The sequence below is a fragment of the Lepidochelys kempii genome, chromosome 8 (genome assembly GCF_965140265.1).
Source record: "Lepidochelys kempii isolate rLepKem1 chromosome 8, rLepKem1.hap2, whole genome shotgun sequence".
Taxonomy (NCBI): Eukaryota; Metazoa; Chordata; order Testudines; family Cheloniidae; genus Lepidochelys; species Lepidochelys kempii.
In genome coordinates this window covers 64,594,187-64,618,567 of record NC_133263.1, presented here as the reverse complement: position 1 = coordinate 64,618,567, position 24,381 = coordinate 64,594,187, and the positions used below count along the sequence as shown (strand labels likewise).

Below are 24,381 nucleotides of genomic sequence, written 5' to 3'. Positions count from 1 at the left end.
ACATACTTTTCAGGGCATTACATATTTTAATGTTTTGGTCAAATACTATAAAGAGAAAAGCCATACAGCAGTGGCCCCTCCTGTCCTATATGTCTCAAGCTTGTTCTGGAGGGAACGTTTTTTAGGAGCAAGAGAGTAATTCAATTTCATTCAGAGCCTGATACAAAAGCCCACTCAAGTCAGAGGGAGACTGCATAACTTCAGTGAGCTATGGATCTGACTTTCAGTCATTTGATCTGCTCCTGCAAACCATTTCTCTGGCAACCAATTCAGAGTAAGATTTTGAAGGCGTGGGCCCACTGGCCTCTCTGTTGAGAGCAAGAGCATCATGTAGTGCTGAATGTGGTGAGATGGTGGTGCTTGTCCACTACAAACTGGATTAAGCCTCCCCAACTCATTTTCTACACCCCACGTTTTTGAAAACACTGATCTGTTTTGTGTTCTATTTTTTTGTTAGTTTGTTTCCAGTGGTTCTTTCTCTTCTGTTGCAGTCCCTACCATTTTAACTTGCTCATCTTTTCCTGTACTAAACAAGTATTGTCTTGTTCGGAACAAATCTAAGTGGGCTAATGTAAAACTCCAGATGAGCCATAGCACCATGTGTACAAAACTCACTGAAGTCAATAGTAGTTCTGAGTATGGATCGATGAGCAGAATCTGCCCCTAATAGCACTAGTTAGATGGGGCAGGTGAAATCTTGGCCCTACTGAAGTCAATGTTTTGCCATTGACTTCAATGGAGCCAGGGTTTCACCTAGAGCTTTTAGCTAACACAGTTTTCTCTCCACGCCCACTTTTAAGTCAGATGAAAACTGGAACCACACAGGATATGAGTTTTAATGAAAGTATGGCTCTAAGAATCAATAGGGGAAAGGAGTTAATCCATTTATTGGAGATAATGAACATATTGATGTGCACAAGATTTTCCAGGGAATAGATAGATTCCCCACCCCCGACCCCACTCAGAAGTCTCTTACTGGTTAGATCAATTTCTTAAGGTTTGTAATTGCGTTATTTGTCTAAGCACAGCAGAAGGAACCAATAGTATGATGTGATATGACTCGTTGCTTTCTTACCTTTAGTTGCTCCATACAGCAATGCAGTTTAAGGATTTCACAATAGAGTTTAAATTCTCAGGTTGATTTGAACTAAGTCCTCTGAACTAAATTTTTCAACAGTATTTTACCACATACTGTAAAAATGTTATTTAAACAATATTCACCATAATTGCCACTAGTAAACGATAACTAACTGTTGCTTGCACATTCTAGATACTGGTTTTCAGATGATTATTGAAGTAATCTGTGTGAAATTTTGTGTTATGTTGTTGTTGTTAATAGTGTGTACTGGGCTTGTTTGGGTTTTCTCTTTAGTCTTCAGAAACTGAGAGTTTAAGAAAACATTCAAAATGCTGAGGATACACGTAAGTGAAATATTTAATGTCTGTCAGTATTCATAAAAGTTACATTGTTTACATAGGGTTCATTTCTATATAATAAAAATTTCATCTTAATGAAAAGGTTTTCTGGCAAGTCTCGTATATCTTAATTTGTTTAACATATGCTTTGGATATACAGCTAAATAGCAATATAGTTTTTTAAAAAAAACCTTTCTGCAAATAGTCCTTTGAACAATTACAAAACCTCATTACTAAAGAATTGGTTATCTTTACACTTGCTTGTTGGCTTGTTAAACTCAGCTGTGATTTGGAATGGGCAAAGATCAGTTCTTTCTTAACAGTTCAACAAATTTGTTCATTGCATAGTCAAGATGTAAACATCTCAGGGTTCCATAAATTATACTTCTGTATTCTAAAAAGTCATAGATGGTTTTGCATACTATGCTGCATATGCTTTCCTATGCTGATTATACTTTGTTAGTTTTGTTGTTGAAGCTGGTGGAATTATTATTAATCTTGTTTTAGATATGTCAATTGTACACAACAAAGGAAGAGAAGAAAATGAAAAATTTAAACACCAAAGGAAATTATTTTACACTTTGCAACAATATTGCCACCTCATTCTTTTGGTTTTCTATATATAACATGATGGAAATGTACTGTACTGCTTCTTCTCAAAAAATGAGTTTAAATTAATTTCAACAGTTATCTATGAGTTTACATAAAGTTAACTATGTTTGCATCAAATAAAATGTTTATTAATGAAAGCTATTTATTGTACAAGAAACATCAAAGAGAAAATGCATCATACAGAAATGTACACTATTGGTGACAGATGGAAAAGTGCATGCAGATTTCTTTGTGTTATTAAAAAAAGAAGCCAGAAACAATCGTACTAAAATTACTTGGTTTTGATCCCTATGACCTTAAATGAGTGAAAAGTTTTTTCTCTGAATTTACAATATGCCATTTAACAGACATGACTAATACACATTAGCAAGCAGGTGGAATGAATGCATTCGGATTTTATTTTACAAGTACTTGTGCTTGACAAATGTGATTTTTAATTTGTTTTTAGGAAGAATTGTCTTCAAATATGGGCTGGGTAGATTGCTGCCAGGTTGCTCTGGTTTTATACACAGTTTCTCTGAATTTGTTTTTAATACCACACAAATTGTTTAAGCCTTTTGTTCTGATAATTAAACACCATAAAATAACATATGTTTTGTTAACATTCAGGAAATGACATTTGAGTCTTTTATTTTATTTTTTAATTTTTTTTGGCTCAATAAATTTTTAAATATATGATTATCATAACCTAATATTGTCTTTGTCTTCACTGCAGTGGATTTCCGATCAAACTTTTCCCCTTCTTTTAATACTTTAGGGAATTTTCAAACGTCGGGATGTTTGGCTGTAATGCCCCAAGATTTGTTCTCCCTGAAAGAAATCATAGTGACAATTTATTAAACTACAGAGCAACCTGGCTTTTAGGGGTCTGCAATTCTAGTTTGTGTTCAATATACCTAGCATTAAATCTTGATTCATTTCATAATTATTTGTTATATTTTTCATGCAATTACTGTAGCTGCTAGTTATCTGATTTTTAAAATCCTAAGATAAGGTTGCAATATCAAATCAGTGGGGCATTACTTTTCATGTGCAAAAAAAAAAAAGGGTGGGGTTTAAAAATTAAAACCTAAGTTGCGCCATCAATGGTAAGTACATTTACTATGAAGAAAGTGAAAACCTAAAAAGAAATCACATTTATAAGCTTGCATTCCCATGTTTAACACCATTCATTCATTCATTCATAATAAAAATGCAGACACATAGATACAGGTAGACTTTAAATTAAAAAAAAAAACTGATGGGAAATAAAACTCCTTGGATCCAAAATGATTTATTCACACAAATTTAATAGGATATATCACAATTGTTTGGTCCATAAATATTTAGGGGAAATAGTTTCTATACAATGCATTTATCAATAAACAAAGAAACATGGACAATTTTGCTAGACCACTTACTGTACTATAAACACGAAGCTCAATATATAAGATTATTGAATTTATCAACTATATCTGAAAGAGTGCACAACTGCTTTCTATGACATGTTTGTCCCCTCTAACAGGATACACCATAAAAAGAGTTTCAGAAATAAGAGGTAAAACAGTACAAAACTAGTGAGGTGTCAAAAGGGCTTAAAACAGTTAATTTAACAAACAACACATATATCCTGATTTTTCACAAACTTACTCCCAAGTTATATCATAAGGCACATAGTAGAACTGAGTTATAATTAGTCTACTTAATAAAGTAGATCTATAGTACCATATATTGTTCTGTCAAAGAACAAAATTTATAAGTATCAATATTTTTACCTGTAAAAGTGTATTAATAAAGATATCAGCCTTACCAAGGTTGTTTGGTCTGGTTAGTGGTAAATGCCCATAAGATTATAGAAATAGGAAAAGTCAAGATTTAAGCTCCATAGAAGATGATAACCATACTTGCTAAATATATAATGGCAAACACACCTTTCTTCTATTACAGTGTTAACATTTCTTCCATCATCTTTTTTTTAAAAAATAAGCTACTTTTCTGTGCTAATTTTCTAAAAACCCTGAGCAAAAGTTACAATAATGCACTTTAATGTGGGCAGTGAACTGTCAATATGTAACCACACATTTATACAGCCAAAAAGGACACCTTTAAAATATATTAAATAGCCACTTTCACCACCAAAAGAGAGATTTGATGGGGTCTAAAAAGTGGATTCTATGTGCAAAGTTATTCTTAACAATCCACTAAAAGCAAGATGTAGATCTTGACTGGTTTTTTTTGTTTTTGTGTCTCAGACTTTCCACAATCTAATTATTTTTAACTACAATAAATGGGAACAAATGAACATTCACCACTGCCCAGACCATTCAGACTTTTAGTTTTATTAAAATTAAAAAAAAAAGAAAAAGAATGCTATTGTAAACTAGGAAATGTATTTAGATCAGCATCCACAAGGTGTTCTGAGTTTATCTGCCTCAAAGCTATCCACTGCCAATTCCAAATTTCATAGGAATTCTTCTAATGCTTTTTTCTTTTATACAAAAGTTAAAAAATTAAAGTATATATTAGAAATATTAATGTACTAAAGATTTAAGTTCATGTATTAAACAAAGTGTCTGATACAATCTCATGAAACATCTAAAATAAATTCAAAATAGCATGAATAAAATGTCCTAAAATCAGTTTCCTTAAACATCTTAATAAATTATATTTTGCTTATTTCCATCTTCCCTGAAAAAGTTTAATTCATCGAGAATTGCCTTAGTAATAAACATATGTATACTTTTAGAACTTCATCCTACACTCACTAAAGTTAATGACAAATCTCCCATTGGCTTTAATAGTGCAGGATCAGGGCCATATAAAGTTAATTGTTTTCATTTATTTATTTTTTAAATTAAAATCAGTGGCATTTATGGCAGAGAGGGAAAAAATGAAATTTTGCCTCGGCAATACTAAAACTTATATTGAATTATTCAGCCTTGTGGCCCAATCCCACAAACAGTCATGCAACAGAGTAACCTTACTCATATGAGAAAACTCATTGAAATCAATGGGACTCCTCATTTGAATTGTTCCTCTGGTGTATACCTTAGTGAGCCTCCTTACATAAGAAAAGTTACTCTGGAGCATAAGCGTTTGTAGGATTAGGGCCTTTGGTGTGCATAATGCAGGATTCACAGACCAAGGGCCCGATCTTGCAGTCCTTACCTACACACCACTCCCATTAAGCCTAATCCTGCAAATCCTCCATCCGTGCCCTGCTCCCATTGGTGTCAATGGACATTCCACATGGATGAATGTCTTGCAGGGTTGAGATTATTGACCTGCATGGGAATTTTGGGTGCTCAATGAATACAGGGTCAAGCTCATAACTAATATTTATACAAGAAGAAGAAGAAGAAGCATTGACACTTGGAATGCCTCTGTCTATTCCAATTCCTAATTTGATTTGTTTTGTAGGTGTGAAAAATACATAGTATGAAACTTGAACATGTATTATAAAAATAAAGTTAGACTTAGGACTCTGAAACTCCATAAATGCACATACAATCCTAGAGTAGCAAACTATTGGCTTTAAATGAACTGTCAGAGGCTTTCTCCAATTATCAGAGTGGGAATATAATTTCCTTCTCCCTCTCCTCCCCCCAAGATTCTGGAAATAAGTAACATACAATTTTAAGAGGCACTTATTAGAATGCTTCATAACTTTCCTTTCAATTGTCTGATGAATTAAAAAAAATCCAAATACAATTTATAGACAAAATATGTTCATTTGTAATGGAGACATATTACTGCAAACTCATTTGCCAAGTGGCTGCAGATGCTACACACCAAGCTGTTTGTTTTCCCAAATATTTTGTGGGTTTGTTTAAAAAAAATAAAGAGTCTTGTAAATAATAATAAAGAAGAATAAGAATAAAAAAAATATTCAAATGTTAGAAAAGGTTCGTTAAGGTAGTTTGTGAGGGGCTCCCGGATTCGTGGCTGTCCAAGTTAGAGGTCACTGATGTCACTACAGTGATAGTGGGATTGGTCAGGTCTGTTAAAGTGGTCGCAGTGCCGGGTGGAGTGAGAGCGCCGCTGTCTGCTGAGGGCGGTGCCGGAAGTGACGTGCCATCAGCTTTATCGACACCCCCATTCTCCTGCCGCAAAAGGTTCCTTCTGAATTTGGCTCTTGCGTTTTGGAACCAAACCTGCAAACCAATCCCAATTGATTTCTTTACCGATGTTTGCTTTTTGTTTTTGTTTTTGCTTTTATGTATTTTTTATGTTTGTTTTTTGTTTGGCAAATCATCTAAGTAACTCTACATCTTTGTTTACTACCAGTTTGCTTCATTTCCGTCATACAAAGGCATCTGTACATTAGGTCCAACACTGTGGGTGCTGATTAATGGAACATTGAAGCCCATGATGAGGATCTCTTAGAGCAGCCTTGCAGAAGTCTACTCACCCACTCATCCAAGGAGAGTAACTTTTCTGATGGGCAAGTAACATATCCTTGGGGTGGGGGGTGTTGTTCCATTACCTAGGTCATCATGGTAAAGGATGCGTAAAGTAAAGATTTTGTGCTTGGGCTGGTAAACTTTTGTGACCATTTTTAAAGACTGAAAACTTAAAAAGGGAAACTGATACCATCCCCTCTAGCACTGGTTATTAATAAGGGGTTCCTAGTCCTCTTCCCTATAAAGCTCTGGGTTCATTTTAAATGTTTTAGGTGACACGTAACATGGACAAGCAATTAATGCTAATAGATTCTCTTTTTGCCTTGATCGCTGCCTTCTCTCTGCACACTGCACACAGCACTACATACCTCACTTTAATTTCACTGAGCTAGCACACAATGAGAGGGGATTTACAGTTATTTATTTTTTCAAACTGTGATTTTTTGGGGGGCGTATCTTAGGTAGGGGAATGACTAACTGTTGACTTTACTATGGAGGCCCTTAAGGATAGACATGGAGAAAGGGAGCAATCTGGTCCTGGAGGATCATATCAGCCAAAGCTTGTTTGCCATATCCCAGGGAAACCAGACTTTGCCCAACCAAGGGCCACAACGACAACTTAAAGGGAGCCCAAAGGCTGTACCTCATTTATGTAAAATGGAGCAGATTGCTTCTATCCCCTTAATATAGAGGTTACCACCTAGAGACTACAAGTCCCAGGGTGCATTGCTTCCCTTGCAATGTCTGGAGATAGTTCCTGCGTATGAAGAATGAAGGTGATCACAGACCACATTTCAGAATTCTGTGGGCTGAATTTGGGTGGTGAGCTATACACTGGGCACTCCTGCCATTTAGTACTTTACCCATTAAGTTCTCTGCACACTTTCTAGGGACATAGCAATGTTATACTAAGAAGAAGAGATATACATATAACAGTCTAAATAAGGGAGATACTATTGTATTGGCAGGGGGAGGGGAGTTTTGTCAAGCCTGTGATGGTGGCTTCTTACCTGCAGAACTCTCTTGGTCAGGCCCGTTTTCTGGGCAAGCTGCTTGAGGTCCTTGGCATCTGGGTTGTGGTTGATAGCAAAGTAGGACTTCATGGTGCGGAGCTGGTGGTGTTTGAAGGAAGTGCGCATGCGCTTAGTCTTCTGGGAGGGGGGGTAAGGCTGCTGGTCTCTGTCCAGGTGATCTGCCTCATTCTCATTACAACCTGATCAGTAAATAACATGACACAACAAGGAGTTGGCTGTGATCATGCATCATACTGTAGTAAATAAAACTAAGGCAAGTTTCCAGAATCATACGCTCTTTTTGGAGAAGAAAGAGGGGACTGAACTAATATGGTGTCGGGATGGGCATGAAGTGGTATTTAGATTTACAAATAAAGGTCAGGAGGATGGCCTTTTCCTGTTCTTAACATTTATTATATCCCTCAGGCTCACACCTGCTAAGGAAACAGTATATTGAGGGCAGACCTGCCAAGTTTCACTCCTTTGGCATTAATTTTCACGTCCCTCTGGTGATGAAGGGTTTTGTTATGTTTCCAAAGAATCATTTAAAATTTCACTCATTGAAACCGCCCTCGCTTGAGAGAAGAGTAAAGATCAAACCAACATTTTGAATCTTCCCAAATCACCAGCAGGCAAAAAAAAGCAGCATTAGGTGGGAAGGCTTGTTTTGACAAGTATAAATACCGAACCATTTGCGGATAAAACGCAAAATAAATGCATTTGGATTCTGCCTAGAATTTTATATGAAAAACGTTGGGGGTTGGTGCCTGCAGTGTTACCACAGCTATATTGGCACCTACATAGACCATTCTGCAGAATGGCCAACTTACCAGACCACAGAGCTGAAGATGTGCCTTGATTTGATGACGTTTAAAGTTGTTAATGTCACTTTGCATGGCAAATATATTGCAGATTACTGCCTCACGGGTGTGAGTTGCACACCAGGCCAGTGGTAGGGCTAGGTATCTGGTGTCACTGCCTATGCTTGGGACAGGAATGAGACAAATACCAAGAAAAATAACAAAGTCATCCATGTTTTACTTTTAGGCCTGAAAAATAATCTGATCATTTTCAGGATTATATTTTACAAAGCTAGCTCAATCACACAGAGGGCAAATCTGATTGCCACAGAACAAAGAACATGAATTTTAAAAAATCTAATTTAAAAATTGTAAAGAATGTACCATGTAAATTAGCCCTGGCTTCATTAATTCTTCATTTGAATTTATTTTAGTCTACTTCCCTACAGTTGGATTTATTAACTAGTCTTAGCCAACTCTCAGTGTGTGTGTCCCCCACACACACATATATATGAAAAGCACACAGTTAGCACTTTGCATTGCATCAGTCAGTAGAACCTCTGAGACTTGCAGTGCTAAAAAGAGGCAAAACAGCTTTCAACTGCCCCAAAAATAAGAAGCTCAAGTCTTCTCAGAGCTCTGCTCCCTACTGAATTAGGAGACACGTTTACAGTTACATCTGGTAGCTGCGAAACACATAAACAAAGGATCAGGTGAATGTTCACCCAGGATGGAAGCGATTCTAGCTACAATTATAGTAATATCTGTACTTTCAAATAAAATAAACTGACAGTTCTGAAACCATCTGGACGTGGAAATTACCTTGGAAGTAACTTAGGACCAGGTTTCCAATATTTTTACCCTTGCTGAATAACACTTTATTCCACATGCCGTCCTACTGCCTTCAATGGGACTGTTTGAGTGGTAAAATACTGTTCATGGTGAACAAGGATATCAAAATTTGGCTCTAAGAAGTTATTTTAGCTAATCACAGGCCATTTTTTATTAAAGCATTCAAGTTATGCGGCAACAATGCCTATTTATCTGACTGTCTAGCCAAGTCTCTTATAGCACATGGTTTCTGAGCAGTTATTTATTTATTATGGCTTGGCTTTTCCAAAGGTGCCTAAGTCAATGGTACATGGGCTCATAACTACCTCAGGTGCCTTTGAAAATCCCAATTTATATAATAATTACACCAGTCTGTTCTCTAAATGGCTGAAATAGCATTGTGTGGCTTAAACTCTTACATTATTGCCTGAAAAACTAGTCTATAGCTAAAATTCAGGCAATACATTCCTGCATGTTTCTTTGCACCATCCTTTTTTTTTAGTGGCCAGCACAATACACTTCCCATTGCCAAAATCTCACCAAATACACTTTGCAAAGTGATTACATTTACACACCATAAGGGATTGAGTTCTTGAGCAATAGCTGTGCAAAACATTGCCCTAGGGAAAGAAAACTTGCCTTTATTTTGAGATAATTTACATTCTTCAGATGTGATGACCTTTCTGTCCCTTGGACAATTGTTCAACACAATTGCTCTCAAAATAGAAATTATTTCTAACATATGGTAGCTAATATGGATCAAGTAAATTATTTATAGGACACTTATCACTGTAGTATCTGAGCCCCTCACAAATATTAATGGTGTTAGCTTCATAACCCTCTGAAGTATTGTTAGGTCTCCAGTTTATAGTTGAGAAACAAAGAGATTAAGTGATTCATCCAAGGTCACAAAAGAGGGCTGTGTCAGAGCCAAGAACAAAACCCAGTTCTCCTAGAGCCTACTCCAGTGCCTAGCCACAACACTCTCCTGCCTCTTTATGTGTGCGCGAATATATAAACTATATACACATACATACACACATAATCTAAGCAATATTCATATAATCTTGTTTGAGAATAAACTTTTTCTCCATCGTACGGTCAAATTGTTTGCTGAAACAGGGGTAGCAACACATTTAATTCAATTTTTTAGAAGTTTGGGTTGTTTCCATAATGTCCTACACCTTGCAGTATGAATAGGATGATATATGTGTTTTGATTAAGAAAGCATCTTGATTTATTGGAAAGGTAAGTTTTTGCCCCTCTTCCGAGACTCTTTCATCGTCAGTTACCACTCTAGCTTTTAACACAACAAATGGATTCCTTTGCCTACCTGCAGAGTGCAGTCCGAAACTTGATAAGTTTTAGCACAAATACGTTATGGAAATGTTTAAGTTATGTTCTAGTGTTCAGAGATGTTTTCACAGTGAATTACAGCTAAGAGACAAAACAATCACTGAGCACTAGTGTCCACGTTTAGGAACCCATCAGGGTCTAAAATTGCAGTTAAACAGGTCTAAAGACATATATTTTGACTTTAGTAATGATCAGGCTTCTGATAAACATAGTTCTTAAACGAGTTTTCAGCCTTTACCTGAGAAATACGCCTGCCTACAGATGCCACTAGGGGTCACTAACACATTCATCTAGCTATTAGAACACTTTGGAGTTTGAAAAGTAGGAACAGACTTGGAATTGCAATATTTTAGAGGTGGAAAAAACTACTGGCTTTCTTTCGTACAGAATTTAATGAAATACCACCAAGGGGAAAACACCTTTTTGTTCCCTGCCACATACAATTGAAAGTGATATTTAGTGAGGTCTTTTAAAACCAAATCCATCCTGCCTGACAAAATACTTTCACTTCATCCTTTCTATCCTGTTGTGTTGAATTAGATTAGAGAATCAGTACCCAGGTTTCCAGCTAAACCGTTAATTACACATGCAAAAGGCCAGCACATGTTGTGGCTAATATCTGAGAGAAAGATACCCTAGAAGACTGCCTTTTAGACTCTTTCCTGCTTCTGGAAAGTGTAAGTGTCCCACTTTTCCGATTGCTCTAAATTCACGCTTTGAATCCTCTATGTCTATTTCTATTTAGATTCGTTACCCTTTGGAGACAATTACATAAAAGAATAGTTCTCAATCGTGAAGCCAAAGGCGAACGAGGAAAAATGTATTTTTTTTAAATGGCTGCCTACTGCAGGGGTGTTTTTTTTTCCTTTCAAATAACAGTTATATCTATTTCATGTTATTCTATAAGCATCAGAGATTCTGTGGCTTTCTTGAGTGTTAAATTGGTCAATGGTTGGAATTATCAGCGCTAGACCGTCTTTAGTTTAGTTGTAAAATGTACTTTCTCAAGACCACGTGCCAACACTGGCTTTTCCTAGTCTTCCCCCACAAAAAATGACATGTTAAAGCTACAGAAATTATGGTGGCTGATCTCGACTGACTCGAAAGAAGCCGGTCCGAAGTAGCTTCGCTTTACTCAGACATTCCCCCGTGTAAACTCTGCGTTCCCATTTGGGTGAGCTACATTTTGTCTCCTAGTCCTAGATGCGGCTTCTTAAGCTCCTTTGCAGAGAGTGGCCCCGCTAACTATCTGGGGACGAGGCGGAGAAAGAAAGAAAGAAAAGACTTTTTAACTTAACATACAAACGCAAACACCACATTGCCTTTATAAAGGCGTTTCACTCCCCCCCCCCATTAGTATTCAAAGGGGTTTTGCTGTAGCCTATTTTTTTCGCCTTTCCCCAGGCTTGTGAGCATAATTATCACAGGGAATGGCTTCTAAATGTTTGGTTTCGAGAGGTCTGGGCGAGCTCGGATGATTGTATGCGAATAAGGAATAACATGGAACCCAAACTGAATTCCTGGCTCGCAATCCCGAAGCGGGTGACCGGGCTACAGGTTCCCCTTCCGTCAGAGCCGTTCGGGACTTGATTAGGAACTGCTCAGTGCCCAGGGATTCCCATGTCATCTTCAATTAACAAAGAACAATTAATGCACTGATTGCCCTGGCTCCAAGGGCCACGCATCAGAGGAGCTGAAATAGCCTCGCACAGCGCTAAGCAGTTCCACACTGAAGCCCTCTTCACAAAACCGCCCCAAAGAGAAGTGGCCGCCCGGGGAGGACTGGGTTGTGCGGGCTGGGGGAAGGGAGAGGGAGGACTCTTTGCGTCTCCGTGGCAATGGGGTGAACTCGGGGGAGGAATTGCAGGCCGGAGTTGGTGCGTTGTTATAGCGCGCAGAGCAGTTTCTTCCAACTGAAATAGCCGGGTCCCCTTTTCTGTGCACCCCTCCGCGGTGACCGCTTTGCTTCATTGAGCCCAGTTGCGAGTCCTCGAGCACCCCCAGCTACAGGACGCGGACACACCAGCCCTAGCCTTCCCCAGGCACACTGCAGGTCACCGCCCAGAATTCCGTCCCCCAGCTCAACTGGGAGTGAAACGTCTTGCTGCCTACCCAGGAAAACACAACGCTGCTCACTCTAACAGCCCCCCCCCCCCACACACACACCTTTCTTTCCCTGTTACAGGGCAATTTCAGGAATAAATGGAGACTCACTACAAACATTCTTTGGGGATCGGTCATTTTTAAATTCGGTTTAAATTCGGGCAATTCTTTCGTCTGCAGGTTAGTGGAACTCCGTGTGACTTGCCTGAAACGATTTAATTCGGGCCCGTGGCGCTTTCTGGCGCAGAAATAGTTCTGATATTTGGGTGACAAAGGTACTAAAGTTAAAAGCGTTTCAGATAATAACGCTGTTCCAGCTCAGCTGTTGTCCCTTCCTTTCACTGTGAACGGAACAGACACGCCGTGTGTTAATCTGCTTCTTATTGCCCCGCTCTAGGGAGCTGTTGGCGGAGGAGGGGGTAGGGAAAAAAAACTGCCAGCAAAACGGGAAAATATTCAGCCTGAGGAATGAGTTACAATAACTGAGTATCTGCAGATTCACGTGGAGGCCTACGGAAATCAGACATGTTTCCTCCAGAGTTATATTCTGTTGATCAGTTTAGGTGACCCTGAATTGGGGTCCGAGTGGTGGAGGGTTTGGTTTTGAGACAATCAAAGCAAGCACATCTCCCGCATTCCTACAGAGAGGTAGGGCTGGGTTTGGGGGCGGGGGCGTTGTCTTCACCCTGGGAAGTGACTGTGTGGGTATTTGACATTAATAGAGGAAGACAGCTTTTTAGAAGGGCTTCTGTTCGCTTTCCTGCAAATGCTCCAACCCTCAGAAGACTGTGTGTTTGATTTTCCAATGGTTAAGCAAGATTTGGCCTGGATGAGTTACAGATACTGCCTGGCTGGGGAGGGGAGCCTGAGAAGGCCCCTTTCTGTGGAGCGGAAGGTTCAGGGCCCTGTTCTCACCTGAGTTGTAACTGACGATGTCCACTCCTAGAGCTGGGCTTTTTCTCTTCCTGGGCCTCCCTTTCTGGACTGTACCAGTGCCATTGAAGTAAGGCAGTGCCAGCCCTCCGCTCTTGGCAGCCAGCTCAGTATAGCTCAACTGAGGCGGGTATTCGCCTTGCAAAAGGGTCTCGAAATGGGCCCTGCAGTAAACCAGGTTGTCCTTCATGCCAAAGTGATCGCCTGTGGTCAGAGTCTTGTTGCAGGTGGTGCACGTGAAGCAGCTCAAGTGATAAACCGACTCCCTGGCTCTCATGACCATTTCAGAGGCTGAGATCCCAAGGTGGCAGCGGGCACATCTCTGCACGGAGAACCTTCTGAAGGAAACAGAAAAGTGGGCATCAACCAGAAAGGTGATAAGTCCTGCCCAGCCCCCGGGTGCTGCCCAGCTCCCCTGACTTGAATCACGCCCCCTCTCCCTCCCCCCCCCCAGTTCTGCTCCTGAACTGAGAGCCTAACAATATTTGCTCCCCAAATCTTGCAGCTGGACCCCTTTCTACCCAACCCTCAGAGAACGGCCTTCAACGTAGGCCTCTCCTGAAGCCCCAGTTCTGGCCAATTTAAACTCTTTGGGCTCGTTAGAAACTCTGTGTATGAGAAAAGGAGAATGGGCCAGAAATAGTCCACTTTAATTTTCTTCAGGAAACTGATCTTTCTGCCTGGATTTTTTTTATTTGACAACTAGATAAAATTTGACAATCTCGACTAGCGTTAATAAAGATAAACAAGCAGCAATGGGAGAAAACTTGTTCTCACTTCCCCTTCGTTCCTTAAACCCTAAACCGGACTGAGAGGCTGGGAGGGAGAGAGAACTGGGCACGGTGGGGAAAAAACAGAAAATCAAAACAAATCAAGCAAGCCACGAAACTGCGCTCTGCTGGAATTCTGCCTGCCTAGAGCCGCTGGCCGATGAGAATTCAACATCTAGCCGTGAGCTGCAAGGAGTTGGTTTGATTTAGCAGAAAGGATGGTTTGTTGTACCAATAAGAGCTGCCTCTGCTATTCTTTACAGCGTCTCTCCGGAGCTTTACCATTAGCTTAGATACCTGGCCAGTTCAGGAGGGTGACCCCTGCTCTTGGGAAACGGGAAAGAAATATACACGCTACAGCGAGAGCGAAACTTTTGTTTGAAACTTTGGCAGCGATCCCACAGCACCTAGACTATGTGGGACTCTGTCTCCTGTTGTTGTTTATACCTTACCATGCTTGAACATCGTGTCTCTTGAAAATGTCGATCCGTATTTTACACGTGCGAGATTTACAAAGGAGGCACATTTGATGTACTTGCCCTAAAGCCACGTGTATAAAATGAGGAGTCTGCCTCTAAGAAGCTATCCCGAGCTGGACATGAGTGGTTTGGCTGCTGCTATTCTGGGGAGGACTGGGCATTTGAACCGGTAGGGACTGAGTGCTGTACCTGTAATAATCCTCCTTGCAGTAAATACTGCCGTCCTTGGCAAAGCAGGTGAGTTCTGACTCCAAAGCCAGTTTACATTCACAGCATTTAAGACACCTGAGGTGCCATTGTTTGTCAACAGCCAGCAGGTAATATCTGTCTGAGATCTTCCCTCCACAACCAGCACACAAAGCAGGCTTCTCGGGGCTCATTGGGGGCATGTTCTGCAAAACAACCACACAAAAGTGGATGAGAAAGCAAATCAAGACATGCGGGCGGTGTGATGCTTGGACTGGGACTGCCGCAAGAACCAAAGCCTGGGCTCACAGAAAGAACCCCCAGCTGTTTGGAACCGAACTGGCTGCATTTGCTCTGGCCTTTCAGCTGGCCAGGCTACCTCCCCTAGGGGACACGACTTGGGTGTTTAGCCCATCAAACCTTCTCTAATGATGTAACTTATTTTCAGTACCTATAGCCCGGTGATTAGGCCTCACTAGGACACGAGAACTGATTGTTTTCTAGTCCTGGGGAAGTTACAGAGTTGGCCCTGGCTTCCCCGTTAGTTTTAAAATTGCACCCTTTGGTGGTAGGAAATCCAGACTAGCGAGTATTTTATAAATAGGAAAATATCGCCTTGCTGCCCTAGAAATTTGCATCAGTGGAGACATTCCCAATTCGAATTCCTGTTTAAATTTGAATACCACTTAAACTATTTAAAATCCCTCCTCTAAATGCAAATAGCCCTCTTAGAGCAGAAATGAAGGGAAAATAGTCAATGAAGAATTAATTGAGAACAATCAAAATGTTGGAGAGTGATCCTAATGAAAAGAATGCACAGGGAGGGTTTTTTCCCCTTAAATTATTGCCTTTTCCTTTCATTAATAAACGTTTTCAAGTGTCTGTTGGCCTGTTTTCCATAAGAAATCCCACTAATAAGAAACGGAGATGGAGGAATAGTGTACATACCAGAATAACCCCCCAAACACGAACTTAACATAGTTGTTTTTTTGTTTTGTTTTAGGAAAAGAAAAAAAATCCATCTGTTCTTATCACCGAATTCTTTTTAGCTGAAAATGCAAACGCAATTCAGTGTCTTTCCTTTTTGTAACAACTGGGGGGATGAGTTGAATTCACATTGCAAAACCCTCAGGAGTTTATTTAATAGGAGAAGGGAGGGAAACCCAATAGCTCAAAGCAGTAGAGCAGTTCCCCAGGCGGTTACTTTGTGTTCCAGTGCTCAACGGAAGTCCTACAAGTAGGAGAAATGCGGGAGCTCGCTTTGCAGAAGATATTGTATGAAGCTAGGGGACCGTTTCTCCAGACGTGGGGTGTTAGCATTGCTAAGGTTACAACTCGTTTGCTAAGAAAAGAGATTATTTCCAGACAATGTGGCCGAAGAAATAACATTCAGCAGGGCTGCTCCCTTTTCAAACATTAAAGCTACATTTTTACTTTAAACACCGCCCCTCGCCCCGAAGAAAACAAACAATTTTGCAGCGAAGATTTCTACAGTCCAGTTTGGAAAGTGCCAGGGCTGCTAAGGGTAAAATGCACCTTTTCAAAACCCGGCCTGTAGCCCCTTGATAAATGAGAAAGCCAGGCTCCCACTGAAAACTATTCAGGAGTCAGAGGTCTGCTTCGCTATAATGAGTTAAAAAGTGTTCCTCTTATGAAACTTTAAATATTTTCGCTCTTATGACTCAGATGAGCACACACACACAAATTTTAGACGAATGCATGTCTCAGCCTCCCAGCATAACAGACTCCATTAGAGAGCCATTGGTGTTTAACGTGAGCCTCAGAAATGTTTCTAAACGTAAGGGGTGTAAGGGAACGGGGGAGGGAGGGAAGCAGAGTCTCTCTTCCCCCAGACTGTGTCTATGAGGATGCAGGCTAGTATCTTGCAGTGATTCCCTTTAAAGGGGTGCTAGCTTGTTTCTTACCGTTTCCCGGCCGTTCATTTGTCCGCCTTTGGCCAGGCGGGACTCGGTCTTGGATCTCCTCTCCATCTCCTCCATGATTCCTTGGATGTGGCCTCCGGAGATCCCGTGGAAAAGCATGGCTGGGGGACGGAAAGGACAAGTATTTTCTTCTGCTCTGCACCCCACTATTTCCATATACAGACCCCAGAGTCTTTAGATCATCCAAAATGTCTACACCAAGGCGCACGGCGCAGGCAGGGGGAGATTGCAATAGTGGCTTCTCTTTGCACAAGCACCGAGGGCTTCCTGAAGATGTGCAGAAAACAAACAAGGGGGAGAGGAAAAATAATATAATAAGAATAACAAAACAAACAAACAAAAAACCAAGCAGGAGAATCTGTTACTGCGGTGGAGAGCGGGGGCTCCTGACTGAAGAGACTTGGAACTAGGGGCAGCCAAATCGGTCGGGAAAGGAAATAGTTTTGAACACAAAGAAAGCAAAAAGAAGTGCTATTTTCAGCAGTCCCTGGTTGCTTTAAAGTTCCCAGTGCCTGTAGGTTGGATTGGGGACTGCTGCTTTCCGGAGCTCTGTCCAATTTGTTAAGAGACTAAAGCCAGCCCATTTTTGATAATTTAGTAGGAGGAGTTCTCTCCCTAGAGCTACCACTGATTTTTATTCAGACAACAAAGACCTGTCATCCTCCTCTCAACCCCCGGTGATAGGCAAGCAGTGACAAACATGCTAGTTGGGGATGGTGGGATCTATACCCCCACCCCACCCCAAAAACACACACACATACAGAGAGAGAGGAGTCCCAGCTAACGCGTGTTACAGGGACAAGGGAAATTCAGAGCACCCTGTGCAGGGTTGCTGAGCTGAGAATTGCGGCTGGATTGTTTTGGCGGGTCTCTCCCCCTGGCCCCCCCTACCCCCAGTTTACCCATAGAAGTGCAGGATCTTGCAGTGTTTATTGTCTCCCCTGGCGGTGCTGAATGGCCAGGGCCGCCTACAGACCCCAGATTCACCCCCCTTTGGGCCCTTTGGTGGCGGCAGGAAAATGAGAACACCTTTGTAGGCGTAGGGTGGAGGTTACTATCCTGGGGAGCGGCTGGACCTTGCTAGCAGTGTAATTAACCAAAGAGCATTAAGCAACTCCCCCCCCCCCCCCCAGTTATTGTGTCCACAGAAAGGATGCTGGAGAATTAGCCCCCCTCGTCTCGGGTGGACCCCGGCTCCCATGTGGAAGACTTAGCCGCAGACCGGGCAGAGATCACGAGCTGGGGATAGCGCCAGTCACCTTGCTCCTGCCCAGCCGCCGGGGGATCAGTAACTCCCCTGCACCCGCTGGTGAAGTTTAAACTTCCAGCCGTGTTAACGTCCCGCCGGGCAGACCCCCGTCCTTAGCCCTCAGCCTCGCAGTGCAAGCAGAGCCCAGCCGGAGCCCCAGATTGCCCCGTGAGCTGGGGGGTATGGGGCAGGGAGGAAGCCGCGCTGGAACCATTGCCCGGAGCAGCGCTGCAGCCGGGGACCACAGCCCCCGGGAGAAGCGGGGATTTCAGCTGACTGCCCCGGTGTCAGCGAGCGCTGCGTGCGGGGGCTGGGTGGGACAGCCGGTCTAGGCCAGCTCTCGCTTCTCCCCACTTACTTTTCACACCATTCTCCGCCTTGCCTTTCTCTGCAACAGCTGCAGGCTGTTTCCTGACACCTCAATCCCTGCTGCAGGATCTTCCTGGCGGCGGTTCTGCTCCCCTGGCTCCCTTAGGGGCCTTCCGCCCTAAACTCCAGCATGACTCGTGAAAACACCCCCTTCAGCCCCCATTTCCTTTCGAACAGGGATTCCCCACCCCCGCCCATGTAACCCCCAAATCCTCCCTTCTCTTTCGCCCCAAGCCGCTGAAATGAATGTTATTTGCAGATTGAGTGTTGCAACATTCCTACCAGTGCCAGAATACAGCTCATAAAACACAATTTCACACAAAGATGGAGCCAATCAAGTGAAATAAGCCGGTATTTTTTTCTCTGTTGGCACACTAGATCCTGGACAGCAGGGCTGCTATTTACTGTAAGTAATGTAATTAGCCCTTTTGGATGGAAATCAATTTTTTTTGTTGTTTTTGGTTTTGTTTTGTGTTTTTTTTAAATAGGAAAGTAATTGCTATAAAACGATACGGCAGACACAAAAGGGTCAGGGATTCTCCCTTAAAAATGGGTAGGTCCTCTCACAAATCGCAGTTTCCTGAAAAGCAGTCAACGCCTGGAAAAAAACGGGGGTGGGGATGTTTAGAGGGGTAGGTGTTCCTTGGAGAAAACAAGTCAATTAGCACAACAAGCCACAAGAAAGAGGTAAACAAGGCGATTCAGTCTGGGGCTGCGGGTGTTGTTTGCAGTGGAATTTCGAAACTTTAAAAGTATTTATTTATGTATTGCCGTGCTGCCCAAACCAGGCCAGAAAATGAAAAAGTTGCAGCCCCCCAAGAAAAAACAGTTGGGGAGAAAAAAAAATACACAATCCAGGATTGCACAGCAAGTGTGGATAGATGAAGCTTTAGGAAAGGAATTCAGAAGCAACGGCTTTGGTGCCTAATTATAAAGATTGTAATGGAAGAGAAATGGGCTAATTGCTGAAAGGAAAAGGACGAACTCCACTCTCCACAGAGAAGAGATTTAAACCGTTTGCAGAAAGTGTGTGTGGATACGTGCACACACCGATTCGAGAGATTACGTGTGTGCGCGCCTATGTATACAGTGTGTGTCGTATTGTAGATTACAGAGCTATTTTGGAAATGATTAAAAATCTATTCTAAACAGATGGATGATACAAATATCCCCGTTATCGTTGTAAATCTAGTGAATTCGTCTTTGCCTAACTTGTTCCTTTATCCCCTTCCAAATATTCCCGTAGCAGTGGTAACAAGCCATGACCTAACTCACTGGCTTCCCCGTGTCTTCGGGTTTATGAGAACGATCAAGATTGCCCCTCAAGGCCCTATTTTCCAGAGCGGAAGTTGCTTGCGTTTGGAATAGATATGTGCTCAAAATGTGCCCGGACTCAGCGTGGAGGGGACCCTACTCCGGTGTGTGTTTGTTTCTCTCCTCAGCCGGGACCGCTCGACCCCTGTCCTATGTGTGGCTGTTTCCTGCCCGACTGACTGAAGCTGAGACCGAGCAAACTCATCGCCTGTGCCCGGAGCCTAGAGAGGAGTGATTTGGCGCCAGCGCACCTCTGGGACCGCACTGAAAATAAAGGCTAGTCTCCATGCCCAGAAACAAGTACAATGAGCTGCAGGTTTCCCTCCACCAGGTCACTCATCCGAAAGTGGCTTCTTCTTGCCCTCTCTCCTTGCCAGCCAGCCCCAGCGGAAGCGGGGTTTAAAATACCAGCTCCCGGGCGCTTTCAGGCAAAGTGCTCTTGAAAAGTTGAAGCGCTCTCTCCCCTTTTCTTCCCCATTTTGTCTGCTAATGGCTTTTTGCTGGGTTCAATGGAAAACGTGCAGGTGCAGGGGGAAAGCTTCCGAGCCAGCCAGGGCGTTTGAGAGAGAGAGAGACCAAGCGAAAAAAATATATATATATTTCATTTGTTACATTTCTATCACTATGTTAGCTCAATGGCGCTATTAGGAATAATTGGGCAGATCCCATAACAAAACTCAGAAGTGACTAAACCCCTTACAATTGGGCGCACTTAATTAATTAGAGCCCTTTCTTTCTGCTCCATCAGCTAGGGTGAAGGATACACTGGCTGCTGCGGCTGCTCCAGCAAAGAAGGCCAGGGATTTCTTAAGCCTTTTCTCGTTAACATCCTAATGTTGGCAGACCACTCCTGACCTAGAGCGATACTAAAAGTTTGTTGCTAGCATCAAACGTGATTTCTTCATTTCCAAAAGGCCCGTAGTAGACCAAGGTAAATCTGTTTCAATATTCTTAAGATTTCATTTCTCTTTGTACATTGTAACTCTGCCGCTCTCAGGCAGGTTGGTGGGCGACGGACAGCTGGCTCCCGGTGGAGTTTTACTGATTTGGTTGGGTGGGAGAGAGAATTCATCATTTAAAACCAATCCGATAGGAAATTTCACATCCAATCGAAGATTCTCCTCTGGGAATCGATTTATCCCAGTGCCCCACTGATTCTGAATTTGGTTTCTCATTTCACACGGCCTTTCTCCCCCTCCCCCTTCTCTCTGTCAATGACATTTTAGGAAGAATAAAATGGTGCTGAGTAATATCTAGGCTATGTTCATATCGTGCTATGCGATTTTAGATTTTCCCTTACAAAGACAGAGACAGGGTGCGGCTTGGACTCCCTGATTAAAGGGGTGAGATGGATTCTCTTGTTTTTGAGATCATCCCAGCAGGTACAATGTTCCCTGTCTCTGTATCGCGACACTGAACGCTTTGCAGTGGTCACAAAACGCGCCTCCGCTTCAGTGCTTCCATGGACCCTTCCCTGCGACAGTTAACGCCACTTCCAGCTTTGCAATTAGCATGCGCCCGGGGCAGATTTCGTGCATGCGAATGCGATCATTTGGATCCGTTTTGCTATCGAGACCGTATTCTTTTTGCCACGGGCTACTGCCTCAAGCCTGTTAAAGCGTGAACGGATCTTGTGTCTAGTTCTGAGGATTTAGGACAAGGTCTACATACAAATTAATAACTGACAAATAATAATTAGAAGAAGGGGGAGGGTATTCAAGCAGGCGGGCTCTTTAAGCAGAGGAGGTTTTGCCTTAGTCTACCTGAAATCAAGCGTTTGCTTGTTTGGGGAGAATGGCACCCTGGCAATGCCAGAGGGTGTGTCGGGCTCGCTGCTTAATGCTACTCTGGCGAGCCGGATCAAGGGTCGGACAGCTGACCACAGACAGAAAACCGAGCAAGCTGCGCCCCGCCTCTTTCACGTGCCCGAACTTTTCCTGCAATTTCCAATGTAATTAACTCCGGAAAATTAAATAAATTAACAAACAAGCAACCCCCCGAAGCAGCAGCACCATTGATCCTGGTGCCTTCGAGTGCGGTGGCTCCAATGAAATCTATTTTCCTGCCCTGGAAGGTAGTGATGGGATAAATGCTTTTAACGATCAATTTAATCACCCCACAAAAGCCGCGGCTAATACAAGCACAAAGGAGGAAAACCTGAACGTAGTTACATCCCTTCTGCAGTGGCCTCAGACGTCGCGGCTTTCAGCAGTTAAATGCATTGCATTTTGAGGAAACGATATTGTCGTGTAAATATCCGCTTCGATGTCAGAAATAGCCTCTCTGCCAGCATTGCCTTTTTTCTATCGGGTGAAGTCTGCTCGGATTCCCATAAATATTCTGCGGGCAACTTTCGAATGATCCAGAAATGGAGAAAGCTGGTGCATTACAATCTCAGAGAGCCACAAAATCAGCTTCTCTTCCCCAGGCTGGCGGTACGGTGCTCTTGGTCTTTGAGTAACACAAACACGGATTATCTTTATCTATAGAACAATTGGAGGAAAAAACCCGGCCAGAGCAAAGTGCTTGTATCTCCCGGTAACCTGGAAATGTGCATGTATTAATGGGCTTGAGGAGAGGGTATTTTAATTACAAACAATGCGGCACCGTCATGCCAAACACATAGCCAAATGGGGAGTAACCACGAACACATAATCACACATCCAAAAGAAAGAGGCAGAGCAAGATTATAGTCTAGCACCGAACTGTGTTGAGCAGCTCAGAACTGTTAGCTTGTTAATTGTTTTCTATGAACCTTGTATTTGCACCCTGGTTGTAATCAGAACAAGGACGCAAGAAGCTTCCCAGGGAGCTGGTCATATTTTAGTGTATTTGGTAAAGAAGCTTTCCAAAAAAACAAAAACTAACCAACCAACCAAACAAAAAAACAACCAAAACCACTTCCCCCCTCCCAACCTCTCTTTTATTAAGAAGAATGGCTCAATCTTCGAAGGCTGCTATTTCTAGATTAAAACACACTCACATGCACCAAATGTCGCTTGCGAATACACCTGGGGAAAAGACCATTCGGTGGGGCTCACAAAAAAAAAAAAAAAAAAAAGGCAAGCAAATGACATCGGTGAGGTCTAAACAGCTGTATTCTTAGCAAAGACTCAGGCAGGATCTTACCTTAAGACCTTAGCAGCTTCCTCCAAAACTGGTCCCTTCCTAATGACTGAGGAATGGGGTTTTGGAAGGAGAGGAGACGTAGTGATCTAGCCAGTAGATGGAGGTTGTTCCTTGTTCCTAGCAGAGAATCCCTGTGTTAATTAAAATCAACAAGCTGCTTGGTGGAAAGATATTTTTCCTCTCCCTGCCCCACGCCACAGCTTCCACCACAGAATTGACGTGAATTTCTAACCTCTGACCTCTTACCAACAGACACTTTATACCTGCCCTTTACTTTTGTGTTTACTCTTCAAAATATTTTTAAACAAAATAAATAAACAAAAAAGCGTGAGAAAAAAGAAAGCCCACCTCCCCAAGGTAGCTGGTTTGCGGGGTTTTCCTGGCACAGCTTTCTCAGTCATCTCTCCTGATATAGCGCTCCCTCCTCAGTAATCAGGGGAGGTGCTAATGGGGAACGGGTTGTAAATAAAACTAGTAAAGCAAATAACATATTAGGGTTTGTTTTTTAAAAAGCAGCAAGGACTGGAGGGCTGTTCAAATATTGCACTATTTCCCCATCATGTCATCATTTCGCTCTTTGCCTAGTCACAGCTGAGCAGCAGCTCCTCTGTGCTGGGGCCACCTCTGTACTTTTTAAAAAAACCATCCCGAACCAGTCCCGGAATGTATCAACCCTTCCCACTTTCATAAATAGAACCCCTCTCAAATGGAGTCTCTAAACAGCAGACTTCAGCCTGATGTGATGTGATATGATGTACGGATGTATGGAATAACCTCGCATTGCCAAACCTGATGAAATTGGGAGTTGTCATACAATACAATGCAGCCAAGCCTCGGATAATTGTAAAACTGAATCTAATTTAACCCATTAGAATAAAATCAGATGCCAAGAAGAATTGGAATCATTGCTTCTTAGGTGAGGGCCTGGATGACAACTGATCCACTGACTCAAAACAATAGAAAAATATGGATCTGAGAGTCATTTTTAAGAGTCATTCTCCTTACAGGGCCATGCAAAAACCCAGCACCGCCAGGAGCCCAAGGCTTTCAACCATGCACTTAGGGGAGAGCAGTACACCCGTCTTTCTCACCAATTGTTTACAGAATGGTTTTCCTGGAGATGGGTTTCCTGTAAGAATCCTAACGGCGGGGGCAGTTGGTTCTGGGTCAGGAATACTAGATAATTCCCCCCACCCTTCCGCCTGTGACAAGTTTCAATTCATCTCTCCTAAGCAACGTGGTCATTTAGTGTTTGTAGCCAGCGTGATTCTTTATTCCAAACAGCAAAGAATGCTAATGATCTTACAAAGTCAAAAATAACGCTTTTGTGGTACAATCATCGACAAAAATCTGTAAGTGTCTGAAAGCAATTAATCCATCACGTGCAAGGAAGGTGCAGCGCCAGGAATGGGCTAGGGCTGATCATGCACTCTTTGGCAGTTCAGCAAGTTTCCCCTAGTTTGCCTAGACTCTGGCAGTTGTGGTAGTTGTCAACA

At 42.3% G+C, this 24,381-nt stretch overlaps 1 protein-coding gene across 4 annotated transcripts; it reads right to left on the bottom strand.

Moving 5' to 3' along the window:
- Nucleotides 1-2,183: 2,183 nt before the first annotated feature.
- On the bottom strand, nt 2,184-22,944 carry LHX9 (LIM homeobox 9). Of its 4 annotated transcripts, XM_073356773.1 has the most exons (7): nt 22,886-22,944; nt 16,807-16,925; nt 14,885-15,087; nt 13,429-13,784; nt 10,512-10,517; nt 7,421-7,623; nt 5,904-6,161 (listed from the first exon to the last, which is right to left on the bottom strand). In XM_073356773.1, exons 2-7 carry the CDS (start codon nt 16,921-16,923, stop codon nt 5,904-5,906), a joined length of 1,143 nt encoding a protein of 380 aa, XP_073212874.1. In that variant the 5' UTR covers nt 16,924-16,925; nt 22,886-22,944. The 4 variants fall into 4 exon arrangements, with proteins under 4 accessions (XP_073212875.1, XP_073212876.1, XP_073212874.1 ...); XM_073356772.1 differs by lacking the exon at nt 22,886-22,944 and having other exon boundaries at nt 16,807-17,324; XM_073356774.1 differs by lacking the exons at nt 5,904-6,161; nt 10,512-10,517; nt 22,886-22,944 and adding an exon at nt 2,184-2,838 and having other exon boundaries at nt 16,807-17,324.
- Nucleotides 22,945-24,381: the final 1,437 nt, after the last annotated feature.

What these genes read in the sequence shown, in the direction of transcription:
- LHX9 (XM_073356772.1), bottom strand. Translation starts at nt 16,980, where the DNA reads ATGGAAATAGTGGGGTGCAGAGCAGAAGAAAATACTTGTCCTTTCCGT. An exon ending in AAATGAACGGCCGGGAAACG is followed by an intron (nt 15,088 to 16,806) that starts GTAAGAAACAAG and finishes GTTGTTTTGCAG; the next exon opens with AACATGCCCCCAATGAGCCC. An exon ending in TGACCAAGAGAGTTCTGCAG is followed by an intron (nt 6,162 to 7,420) that starts GTAAGAAGCCAC and finishes ATTGGTTTGCAG; the next exon opens with GTTTGGTTCCAAAACGCAAG.